The sequence below is a fragment of the Vicia villosa genome, unplaced genomic scaffold, assembly GCF_029867415.1.
Source record: "Vicia villosa cultivar HV-30 ecotype Madison, WI unplaced genomic scaffold, Vvil1.0 ctg.000684F_1_1_3, whole genome shotgun sequence".
NCBI classification, from domain to species: domain Eukaryota; kingdom Viridiplantae; phylum Streptophyta; class Magnoliopsida; order Fabales; family Fabaceae; genus Vicia; species Vicia villosa.
In genome coordinates, this window is record NW_026705306.1 from 153350 (window position 1) to 166558 (window position 13209).

The 13209-nt window shown below is 32.0% G+C and overlaps 1 protein-coding gene across 1 annotated transcript; it reads right to left on the reverse strand.

Annotated features, from left to right (window-relative positions):
• Nucleotides 1-11210: 11210 nt before the first annotated feature.
• On the reverse strand, nucleotides 11211-12204 carry LOC131630462 (uncharacterized). Its single transcript, XM_058901231.1, has one exon. It carries the CDS (start codon nucleotides 12202-12204, stop codon nucleotides 11302-11304), a length of 903 nt encoding a protein of 300 aa, XP_058757214.1. The 3' UTR covers nucleotides 11211-11301.
• Between the last annotated feature and the right edge of the window lie 1005 nt (nucleotides 12205-13209).

A 13209-nucleotide genomic window follows, 5' to 3' on the forward strand; every position in this document is an offset into this window, starting at 1 on the left:
GCCTTAAAGCGCTTTGCCAACTGATCCAAGTTTTTGCGATGATTTGTGAACACGTAACAAATAATATATACACAAACATAATTCAAAAGGAACAAGACTCAAACCAGACGCGCACCCTTTTTTATTTGAAACCAACCAATGAGACGTTGACAACGCTCATCTTCCTCCTTCGCCCGTCGCCTTAGGTACTTCCCTTTACTTACGGATGTGCACTTCGTCGCTATAGCTTCTGCAGGTAATAAACAACGCAAAACGCAACGAAAATACATTGCAAGGACATAGATCGAACGGGTCCAACCCCCTGAACACAGTAATAGCGTTAATACCGGCTAATTTCATCTATACGCAGAAACCCTAAAACGGAGCTTTCATAACCTAACAATGGCGGATTCATGTACCTATGCCTAAAACGAAATTAAATAAACCAGAACGCTTCCAAACATTGCCACGATCACAAATATATCGTTAAAACATGTTAAAGATGCTTGGACATGCGAAATCGAAATTTACAAAAAAAGCTATGAAACCGGGATCGAACCTTACAACTCAGGGAGATTTGTCTGCTTTTGAACGGCTAGGATGGATCAGAGTGAGCCAGGGAACGAGTTGGAATGCTTTGTATGGCTTGAATTGAAGTAGAACTCGGTCTGCAACCTCCTTGATTGTCACTATTTTTGAAGTTCACCTAGGGTTCTGAATGCTGCAAAAAACGTCCCCTAATGCCTTGGATCTATCACATACTTATAGTAGAACGTGTTAGGTCACAGATTTTTGGCCAATTCCATCTGATTCTTGGATTGTAAGTTTGAGAGATTTGATTTTTAAATCTTTCTAATTATGGCCAATCTTTATCCAATCTTGCCAATTTCACTTTGCACGAATTTTGGCATCTTATGTATTGTGATGGATTATTGAAATTAATCATTATGGTTCCTTTAATCAAATCTTTGATTTCCCTTTTATTTATGAGAATTATATCACCTTTAAATGAGTGAAAAATTCATATAAAATAAAATAAAAATCAATAATTCGTGAGGATTGACTTAAGTATCTTGGGTAACTTGAGGAACCGGATTGGGCCAAAAAAGATTGGGTCCCTTTGCAAGAAAATTCAATTTGAAGCCTTTTGTTTCACATTTTTTCTCTTGAAATCGACCAACTTTGACAAGGCATATCTCCCTCAATTTTTAAGATATGGAGGATTTCTAGGACTTTTTGGAAACCTCAAGATGTCCTCTACAAGCCACTTTCGAAGCTTTTTCCCATTTGAAGAATTTATCTTGATGATATGGGCTTTGACAAAAAACTATTTTTGGTTAACTTTCAAAAAGGACCTACAATCTTTTGATCCATATCTCTCGAATGAAGCATTTTTGGACTTGACTTGTGAGAGAAAAAATTGTAGAGAATTCAATTTCCTTCAAATTGAGCTTTGGGTGGGAAATTTCTGATGTTCCATGTGGAAGTTATGGCTGGTCAAAGTTCAGTTGACTTTCTCCTATGAAAACCCTAAGTTAGAAACTTTTGAATCTGTTGATTTCTGATCTTTCCTTGATGAACCATGATCAATTCTTGATCAAATGGTGAATGATACTTCAATATAAGGATGTTGACAAAAAATCAGGAGTTTTGACTTTTGTGAGCAATTGTCTGGGCAATCTTGTGAATCAGAGCTTGAAACTTAGCATAAGGATTATTTGAATCATATGAGAGGCCATGGAGTCCACTGGAGGTATCAGAACCTGACTTTTCTTTAAGAAAGGCAAAACCCTAGTTGGAGGGCGTTTGTTTAAGAGAGTGTATATTCCGTCAAGTATTGAGTCTTTGATTTCAGATGAGCTTGAGTATAAAAATGTGGTGGGCAAATTTTGAGGTATGACAGATGGCTTTCAAGAAAACTGATGATGTTGGTCAAAGTACAAAGATATATGAAGAATAGCTGGAATAGGGAGAAATTCCTATTAAGGTGGATCATGTGGATGCTGATGTGTGTATCCCAAATGATGTTGAAGAAGCACAAGATGCTGAAGATACTGAGGAAGTTGAGGAAGTTGTTGATGACTACCTGTTGGAATGAGATAGATCGAGAAGAGTCATCAAACCACCTCAGAAACTCACCTCATAGCTTATGCCTTAATCTCTAAAAGTAAGGTTCTAGATGAAGAACCTAAAGACTATAAGGAAGTTTTGAGAAGTTGAAATATGATTGAATTACTGAAGGCCATAGATGATGAGATGAAATCTTTTCATGATAACCACATTTAGGAACTGATCAAGAAACCTGTTGGATCCAGGTTATTCAATTGTAAGTGGATTTTCAAAGTTAAGGAAGGAATCAAAGGAGTGACGTCGTAACTATACAAGGCGAGATTGGTCGCAAGGGGGTTCACTCAGAAAGAAGGTGTCGACTTTAATAATGTGTTCTCACCTATTATAAAGCATAGATCCATCAGGATGTTGTTAGTTATGGGGGCAAAGTTTGACGTAGAACTTGAACAAATGGATGTGAAGACTGCTTTCTTATATGGTGATCTAGATGAAACAATCTTAATGAGGCAACCTGAAGGGTATGAAAAAAAAGGGAAGGAAAATTATGTGTCAAAGCTAAAGAGATCTTTATATGGACTGAAACAATCTACTTGATAGTGGAATAAGAGATTCTACAAGTTCATGGCACACATAAGTTTCGTAAGAAGCCAGTTCGACCATTATGTTTATTTCCGATTTCGACTTGGTAATTCATTCGTTATTTTGTTGCTTTATATGGATGATATTCTCATAGCAAACAACAATGTCAAAGATGTAACAAGGGTGAAGGGTGAACTCAATAAGGAGTTTGATATGAAAGATCTGGGAGCTGCATCCAGGATTCTTGGGATTGACGTTCGAAGAGATAGAAATCAGTCAAAATTATACTTATCTCAAGAGGCATATATACGAAAGATTCTCGAAAAGTTTGGTGTGTCGAATTCAAAGTGTGTTGTAACTCTAAAAAATCCTCAATTCAAGCTAATTATAAACCAATGTCCCAATACTGAGTTCGAAAGAGCTTATATGAATAGCATCCCATATGCTAAGATAGTAGGTTCATTGATGTGTGTTATGATCTGTACTAGACCTGACATATCATATGCAGTAAGTCTTGTAAGCAGGTATATGGCAAATCCTGGAAAGGCTCACTGGCAAGCATTAAAGTGGATTTTAAGGTACATAAATGGGTCTCTGAACAGAGTCCTAATTTAGGGTGGAGTTTATGATGAATATAGTAAAGCAGTAATCGAAGGGTATGTCGACTCTAACTATGCAGGTTGTATGGATTAAAGGAAATTTACTTCTGGATATGTGTTCACTATGTTTGACAAAATAATCAGTTAAAAAACAACACTTCAGAAGGTTGTTACCTTATCAACCACTGAAGTAGAATATATTGCCCTAATTGAAGCTGTGAAAGAAGCATTGTGGCTTAAAGGTTTTGCTAAAGAGCTGAAACTTCTAGGTCGAGTTATCATTGTGAAATGTGATAGTCAAAGTGCAATACACCTATCTAAGAATTCAACCTATCATGAGCAAACCAAACACATCGATGTGAGGCTGCATTTCGTCATCAAGCGTGGAAAAGTCCAAGTGCTGAAGGTTTCGATATATCACAATGATGCTGATATGATTAACAAAACCTTGCCAAGTTGCAAGTTTTTCCACTGTATGTAGTTGATAAAGCTACAGGAAGAAAGCTTGTTTGTTCCCTTGATGTTATAGATTTTGTTCCAAGGTGGAGATTTGTGAGATATTGGATCGAACTCTAATGTGGTCAAAGGGTGTCTTCTTGGTTTGACAATTCGATAAGATCTTAGCATGTTGTCGAAGTTTCTTCACATGTTGTAGTCGAAGGCCTGAAATGTTGTAGTCGAAGTTTGCTCAAATATGCATTAGTCAAAATTCTAGAAATGTTAGCATGTTGAATTGGGTCTGTTTGTTAAGCTCAACTGTTCAAGTTAGCTTGTTCCCTAAGTTAGCTTGTGTAATGGGTCTGTGTGTAAAACCCACTAGTTTAGTGTGTTAGTTTTATCATAAATAGCATACTAGTCTCTCATCATTGCATATTGAAAATCCAAATTAGGGTGAGAGGGGTTATTTGTTATTCTTTTTTTTTTTTTTTCTATTTGCACCGGTGTCGACCCACCACAGGTGGGCCACTAATCCGGCTCGTGCGGAGAGGCATGCGCACTGGCCAAACAAGATTGTTCCGCCTGGGAATCGAACTCGGTATTCCCCGAATACGTCCTTGGACGGGGCTCCTTGCCAATGGAGCTCAACCGCTTGGTTGGGTTATTTGTTATTCTGTAACACTTGTAATCTTGCTTAAAAGAGAAAATAAAGAATAACAGTTTATAACTAATTTCATTGTGTTCTTCTTGCTTTCATCTTTCCTACCCTTGTGGGTTTCTTGCCAAGAAACGAAACCTATTATACTTTATTATTGGCATCGATTTCACAACAATGTGGCTAGAGACAGGCCAAAGAAACAAATCACACCACCTCAAGGGTATGAAGAATGGTTTCTTTTGCACTCAACAGCGTATAAAGCATTGAAATACATGTGATGAAGCAAGAACCAAGTTTATTTTGAACAAGAACATAGTTTATTACATGAAGCAATACATGTGATGAAGTATCAAAGTGAATTGGTGCATTGAAATAAGAACCCGAACCCTCCATAAGAATCATACTCGGGAGCTTGCTGAGTGAAATTCTAGTATCAGATATAAGATGTTGAATGAGACGTCACGACATGATATATGAGCATTTTAACAGTTATGAACAAGTATATGACAGCGGATAAAACACCACAGAAAGTAAATGACACATCGATATGTTGACCTAGTTCGGAAACAACCTCCCTACTCTGTGGGCTACCAAGCCAGGGATGAAACCAATATTTGATAGTATCAATTCAAAGTCAAACTTCTCGTTTACACTTCTCACTTAATCACTACCCTTCATATGACTTCTACCTAAGAATCCTCTAGGCATGAGACCGTCCTCAAATCCATTTAATCACAGAACCCCTGTGACAACTTAACAAAACAAACAAAAACGAAGATCACACTTTTCAAAGACACAAGATCATCACTTGCTTAAAAGCTCATGGATGATCAACAAAATACAACTCAAAGAAACTACTCCACCTCTAGTATCAAACTGATACAATAGAGGATTACAATGGACTCATAAACTTAATTACTAGGCAAAACAAAACTCAAAGTCCTTAACAAAAGCCACGACACAACTAGGATTGTGCAACCCCTAAACAGAAATAGCAGCAGCAGCGGACAAGCAAGCATGGGCTTGGGACAACAAATAGGGTTCATAAGCAACCCATAATAACTTCAATCAGTCAGGTTATGATTACTCGACTAATGCTGGAATAACTTGAGAAGATTCCTCCTGAGATTAAGCAAACGAACCTGACACAAATAAAACCCTAAAATAGGAATAATCAAACAGATCATATTTAAAGACACAATATCAAGACATATGTTTTGACATCTTGCAAAAACACCCTGATAAAATGTTTTACCAAAATAGCTGCCAACTCACAGAAATAATATTGAGAAACCAAATGCTAAGAAGATTGTGGGTTGTAAGTGGATTTCCAAGAAGAAATATGGAACTAGATATAAATCAAGGCATGTAGCAAAATGTTTTACAAGGAATGGTATTGATTTAATGAATTTTCCTCCTAATGTAAACCACCGTTCCATTAGAGTTATTCTTGCTTGTGTCTCTGCTTTATGTAGAGTTAAAACAAATGGATATGAAGATACCCTTTCTTCATGGTGATTTGGAGGTAGGGGTATAAATAGGTTGGGTCGAGCTAGGATTTGTCAAGCCAAAGTCTGTCATGCTAAAAATACCAAAGTATAGGCCTGGCATGTAGCCTCTCATAAGCTTATTTTTAAGCTTGAGTCTGATATTTTTGAAGGCTTGATTGGCATGTTAGTCAACTTAAAAGTCTGTTTTATTTGAACATATGTAAATAAGGAACTAAATTAATGTTTATATAGACAAAACATTAAAGATCACTTATTCTAAAAGTTTACTTGTATTGACTTATCTGAGCTTATAGTAGCATAAGTTTTGTGAGACTATTTGTTCAGGAAAACTTATGAAAACAACTTTTGACATTGTTCATAAAGTTTTTTCAGCCTATTTTCATAAATTAGATTATATAAGTTTGTATAAATAATTTTTGAATTTAAATGAAATACACTAACAGTGTAAAGAAGTTTTACACTGCCAGTGAATAATAACCGTTAAATTTTTGTAGATGTTTAATTTTTTTATTTAATCACATATAAAGTAGTATTTGTGAATGGTTGTGATGTAATGACCATGTAAAATATTTTACACTGACAATGCATAACAATCATTCTCATAATTTTTATAACAAAAGATTAAATAATGTTTTTTATACGTTATAAGTTATTTTTAAGTTATTTTGAATCATTTGTGAAAATACAATTTGAAAAATATCATAAGTGTTATGAATAAAGATTAAAGTGGATGTCCATCCTTATTCTTCTTTTTCATCTTCCTATTCCCCTTTAATATATGTGACTTTCTATCTCACTTGGATCCTATATAAGACTCACATTGTGATGTAAATGATACTTTTGAAAGAAGATAATACAATATTAGTTTTTCCATTCTCTTCCTCTATTTGATCTCTCTATTGTTTTAGTTAGTTTTATAACACGTTATCAGCACGATACTCTACAACGCCAGTGATGATATAGTCAGGTTCTACGTTATTTTTTTAATCTTAATATATTTGAACCAATATAATATAATTCATGATTATGTTACTATTTTTTTCTTCATATAAATATGTTTATTTTTTATATATTTTGAAGCGAAGTTTATTTACCTTGTACAATAATATTAGATTTCTTTGATCATTCTTGTTAAATTCCGAAAGAATTTAATATTAAAGCATTTCTATATGTTTGTCTGGAATTGATTTTTAACACATAAAAGTGTTAATTTAATATTCAAGCATCCCTGAAGGATTGCACAAAGAATAATTTTTCTTGACCATTGTTTATGGAAATAGTTTTTGATGTGATATTTGTAGAACTAAAGATTATTATTAAACTATCTCCAAATTATTGTTCAAAGATTGAGTTTAATCGAGTATTGTATTTATCAATAATTGATGAATTCCAGAAGAATTCAACGTTCAATCACCTTTAAAAGGCCGCGTCTATAATATTATTGAGTCCCAGAAGGATTTCATAAATTTTTTTTGTTGCATCGATCTAAAAATTCATAATTTGTAATATGCTCGTTAAAAGATTGTCATTCCAGAAAAATGACACAAATAATTTTAACGCATCTCAGAAGGATGGTTATATTTTTTTTAGATTATTGTTTATAACAAATTATTTATATAGTTTCAGAAGAACTTATCAAGCATCCCTGAAGAATAGAAAAAATAAATTATTTATATAGTTCCTGAAGAACTTATCCATCTCTAAAGGATAGTAAATCAAATTAATTATATGATGATATAATTTTACTGATATAATATTGTATGATTAAATATGTTTAATTTTATAAGGGGTAATTGTTTGATAATTATATGATAATATGTTCATATAAATGTGTTTGATTAAAGTGTTTAATCATGAGATACTGTTATATTGGTTTTGAATTATATTGGAGGTATCAAATATCTTTGTATTACACAACATAATTTGGACATAAAATGTCTAATAGAAAAACTACTGGCTTTTCCCTCGGATTTGCACTACACTTATATTAGTACAATTGAAGAACATGTCATTGTAAACCAGTAGTTTACAAATTACACTTAAATGTGTCGTTGGTAAAACCGGTTGGGTCATCTAGAATATAATAGGATGCGAATAATTTGTATTGAAGAACCGGAAGTTTCTTCAATCCAGTCAATTTTTGTGTTTTTCTAAAGGAAAATAAAAATTTGAGAAATTGCATTTTTATGACATTAATTGTTGCATCAACTAAAATATCATGCATATGTCTCTACTCACAACCAATTAGACTAAGATCTTGTTTTCTGGATTTTTTGGAAATTCATGTATAAGTATCACATATATTATTAAAATTGATATTGAATATCATGTAATATATGTTCATAAAAAGAAAATGGACCCGAAGATCCATTCTTTAGACGTCTAAAGTTAGTTAAATGGTTGATACTTATGAGATCATCAATTCTAAATTATATATTTGAAACACCTAAAGTATGATATTAAGATATTTATTCGTATTAAGCCAACAAGATACTATATCTTAGTCCTTCCTAATTTATTCTAATACTTCTCATCTAAGTGAACATTTGGATTTGTTGTGTATATTCAAATTGCTCCAATATAATACATTAAGACGAGTCATGAAAGAATATTGGAAAAATATAATTAATATGAATCTCAATTTTGAGGATATAATTTGAGCAAATAATCAAATACTTGATTGCAGCCCAGTAGGCTGATTATTCCTTGATAAATTAATTTTTCCAATATTAGGGGGGGAGAATAAGCAGCTGAAATCATCAATAAGAAGTTCAAATGAACAGCTGAAATCATGAACATGAAGTTCAAATGAACAATTTAAAATAAATTGTTGTCTTGATCCTCATACAAGTCAATATGAACAAAAAGTTCAAAATACTATTCATTTGCAAAATTTATGAAATAAATTATCAGCAGATAATACTCCACTCAAAGTGGTTTCTCCTATTGGATAATATATTATTGCAAATGAGTTGTTGATGCGCCTGAAGCGTGGTATGAAAGTCGGTTCCAATGTTAAAAGTCCTCTACTAAGAAAAAAAACTAAAGATGACCCAAATGAGGATATGAAAATTCTAAGAGCACTTTGACCTAATTTAATTTTCATGTCCAGAAGAACAAATCAAGTACTTGAAATATAAAATAAAGAGATCTCGATAAATTATGTCATGGATGAATTAGAATGGAACCGAAATTGAGATAACCAAATAAAGTCAATATTGACAATGTCTTTGTATAAAATATAGCACTAAAAATAATCAATGATAATGAGGATCATGAGTCAGAGTCTATTAAAGATTGTAGACTAAGTGAGAATTGACCAAAATAAATATATTCAATTGAAGAAGAATTAAACTCACTTTACAAGTGACTCACTTTTGAACCTGTAGTCCGAACACCTCAAGGTGTGAAACTAATTGGATATAAATGAGTTTTTGTGAAAAAGAAAAGAATGATATAAAGTTTGATTTATTGCTCAATTATTCTCACAAAGACCTAAGATTGATTTTGATAAAACATATTCACCTGTAGTGGATTCAATCGATTTTTGATAATTAATTAGCCTTGTAACACATGAAGGGCTTAATCTGAACATGATGGATGTAATGACATCTTATTTATATGGCTCACTTAATAGTGACATTTACATGGAACTCCCTGAAGGATTCAATATACCAGAGGCACATAATTGTGGATCTCGAGAAAACTACTACATCAAATTGAACAAGTCTCTCTATGGGCTGAAAGAATCTAGATGCATGTGGTATAATCACCTCAGTGAATATTTACTAAATGATGAATATACAAATAACTCAATTTGTACTTGTATTTTCATAAAATGATGTGAAAAAGAATTTGCAATACTAGTTATCTATGTGAATGACATACATATTAGTGGAACTCCTGAATAGCTTCCAAAAGCTATAAATTTCTTAAAGAAAGAGTTTGAGATGAAGGACCTAGGAAAAACAAAATTATGTCTAGGCTTACAAATTGAGAATTTAGACAATGGAATATTTGTACATCAGGAAGGTTATATAGAAAAGTGTTGAAACACTTCTATATGGACAAATCTCATTTGTTGTCTACTCCAATGATTGTTATATCATTAGATGTAGAGAAAGATCATTTCAGGCCTCAAGAAAATGATTACAAAAATTGCTTGGTCCTGAAGTACCATATCTTAGTGCGATTGGAGCACTAATGTACCTTGCTAATTAAACACATCTCGATATATCGTTCGTGGTCAATCTATTACTAAGATACAATTATTCGCCTACACGAAGACATTTGAACGGAGTCAAACATATACTTTGTTATCTTAGAGATGCTGGTTACTTGTCAGATTCTCACAATAGTAGATCAGAAACAGGCTATTTGTTTACATGTGATGGTACAACCATTTCATGGAGATCTATGAAACAACTCATGGCAACAACTTCATCAAATTCTGCATAACTATTAGCATTACATGAAGTCATTTCCAAGAAGAAATTTTAAGCAACTACTACAAATAATATCGTCTCACATGTAAATGTCTGCATGAGGGGGATAAATACATATGTTTTGCACTCTTTTTTCCTTCATCGTGGTTTTTTCCCATTGGGTTTTCCTGGTAAGGTTTTTAACGAGGCAATTCACATTCAAAGGATATTGTACCCTTTTTCCTTCACTAGAATTTTTTCCACTGGGTTTTTTCTAGTAAGGTTTTAACGAGGCATATCCTCAATGGACATCCAAGGGGGAGTGTTATGAATAAAGATTAAAGTGGATGTCCATCCTTATTCTTCTTTTTCATCTTCCTATTCCCCATTAATATATGTGACTTTCCATCTCACTTGGATCTTATAAATAAGACTCACATTGTGATGTAAATGATACTTTTGAAAGAAGATAATACAATATTAGTTTTTCCATTCTCTCCCTTTCTTTGATCTCTCTATTGTTTTAGTTAGTTTTATAACAATAAGTTATTTTTATAAGTTTTCTTAAACAACGCCACAAAATTTATGGCATTAGATAAAGTGAGGTAACTCAACTGATATATGATAATCGAGTGTAAATTTAGAGTTTATATTACACTAATTCAAAAGTAAATGAGTTAAATTTTTTTTTTTAACCTCAATTCTATGAAATGATTAAGTTCAAAAATGATTTATTTTAATTTAATTTTTATAAGAATTTTTGAATTTGGTTTATTACGTCCAAAAATATTATTTGAAAACTAAAATTATTATAAAAAAATTTCAATACGCAAGATTCGTAAATAGATTGTGGAGTTTAATTCAAGCCTTGCTTACATATAGGTCCACAAAAAAGGATCATAATCTGCTGACATAAATGTTTTATTCAAAGAAAAGCAAAACTAGCGGCGACAATAATTATAGCGAGGATTAAGACTCTCTTTATTTTGACTGTTTTTCTGATTTTATTCTAATGACTATAAGTTGAAATAAACAAAGGCTACTCAGAGACGAGGCTCGTACTTGCGAGCCCAAATGTGTTTTCCGTTGATTTGAAGCTTGGCAACACGTTTCCCAGCCAGAATTTGATCCACAATTTCCACCATTTTCAAAATCATAATTGCAAATAAAGGTTGATCATTCTTGACATGATTTCCTCCCATGACCAAACGTTGCACACAATCCCCATAATTAGCTGTGAACAAGTACCTCACCTCCATTTCCGACACAGGGAACCCTCTAGAAAATGTGAGAAACAAGGATTTATCATCATTCGTAGCGTCATCATAGGGTTTCTTTTGAATCCATATACTTTCATCAGACAAGCTGGTGTTCTCGTTTCTTGGTAACAAATCAAAGCTGCCAAATAAAGGGTGAGGAAAACCTGGAAGAATCAAAGGCATGTTGAGTGCGTGAGTTCGTGATGTGGTACTACTACTACCCCGTGTTTCGATTATGTTTTTCCTTTTCAAAACTATCTGCAAAACATCGTTAAAAACTCGAGCGCACGTCTCATTTAAAACGATTTTAATGCCAGTCATTGCCGTATACCTTTTCGAGATGAACATCTCAAGAGAGATGTCTTTTTTTATGAGCATTTTAGTCAAGGGTAAACCACCTCCAATTGGGATAGGAGGGTTATCCCTCTCCAAAAATTGCAAGCAAGTTATAGCTTCAACAACAATGGCATTGATAAGGGTACCTTGTAAAGATGCTACTTTATGGATAAGGTTATGGTACCCGATTTTTTCAAGCCATAGCCATAGTGCCATGACTAAAAGAGATTGAGTTACTTCATAGTGAAGTTTGAAGATCAAAAAACAAAGTAGCTCACGATCAATACGATAAAATAAGTGAAGCTCTTTTGTGGTGATAGGAATTTGTGTGACAAGTAAAGGTGTATCCATGCTTGGATGGAAATGGGAAATTGAGATTGTGTATCATTAGTGAACTACCATATTAATATATATATACAACTCAAGAAAGTATATTATATTAAAATTATGTTTAACAAATATGAAAATATTTTTATTTTAAAAACAAAAATAATAAGTAAAAGAAGAAAAATAGGAGTTATTGAAAAAAGGCATAATTTCAATTCAATGGCTCTTTTTTCAATAATGGGGGTTACTTTTAATTACTGTTTGAATTTTGATTATTTTATTTAATTTTAATTGGTAGTTAGTGAATATTATTTTTATGTGAATTAATGGATTTTGAAATTAAAAATTAATGAAAAAGAAATAATTCATTCATTTTAAAATATATATTCTTTTTGTTTGAATACAAATATTTTATTTAAGAATATTAGTTTTTTATACAGTGAGAGATTAAAAAAAATGATATACTATGGTGATTAACATAAAAAAGAAATAATGCTATATATATATATATATATATATATATATATATATATATATATATATATATATATATATATATATATATATATATATATATATATATATATATATATATATATATATATATATATATATATTAAAAGGTGAATTCTTTTTTACTTGGGGTTCATTTATCCAATTTAAATAATAAAAAAATTTCATTACTCAAAATATTGTTTGGTACTAATTAATAAAATTCAAATTTTTAGATATGGATAGGTATCCAATAAATCTCAATAATACCAGAGTACTCGCCAAAATATTAAGGAATATAGACAATATAATATACACTGTTCAATGTTTGAATTTAAAATATTTATTTTTTGACTTTTTAAAAAAATCTTGGAAATTGGATGAATGACATCACAAACATAAGTATTTTTTCCTTGAAAAAATTATGACATCATAAAAATTAAGCTGTAATAAGTACAAATTGTGTACAAGGCAAAAAGATCCATATTTATTTTCTAATAAAAGTAAAGTTATTTGAATATCCAAATATTTTATAAC

Coding starts and splice junctions, on each gene's coding strand:
- LOC131630462 (XM_058901231.1), bottom strand. CDS start 12,204: ATGGATACACCTTTACTTGTCACACAAATTCCTATCACCACAAAAGAG.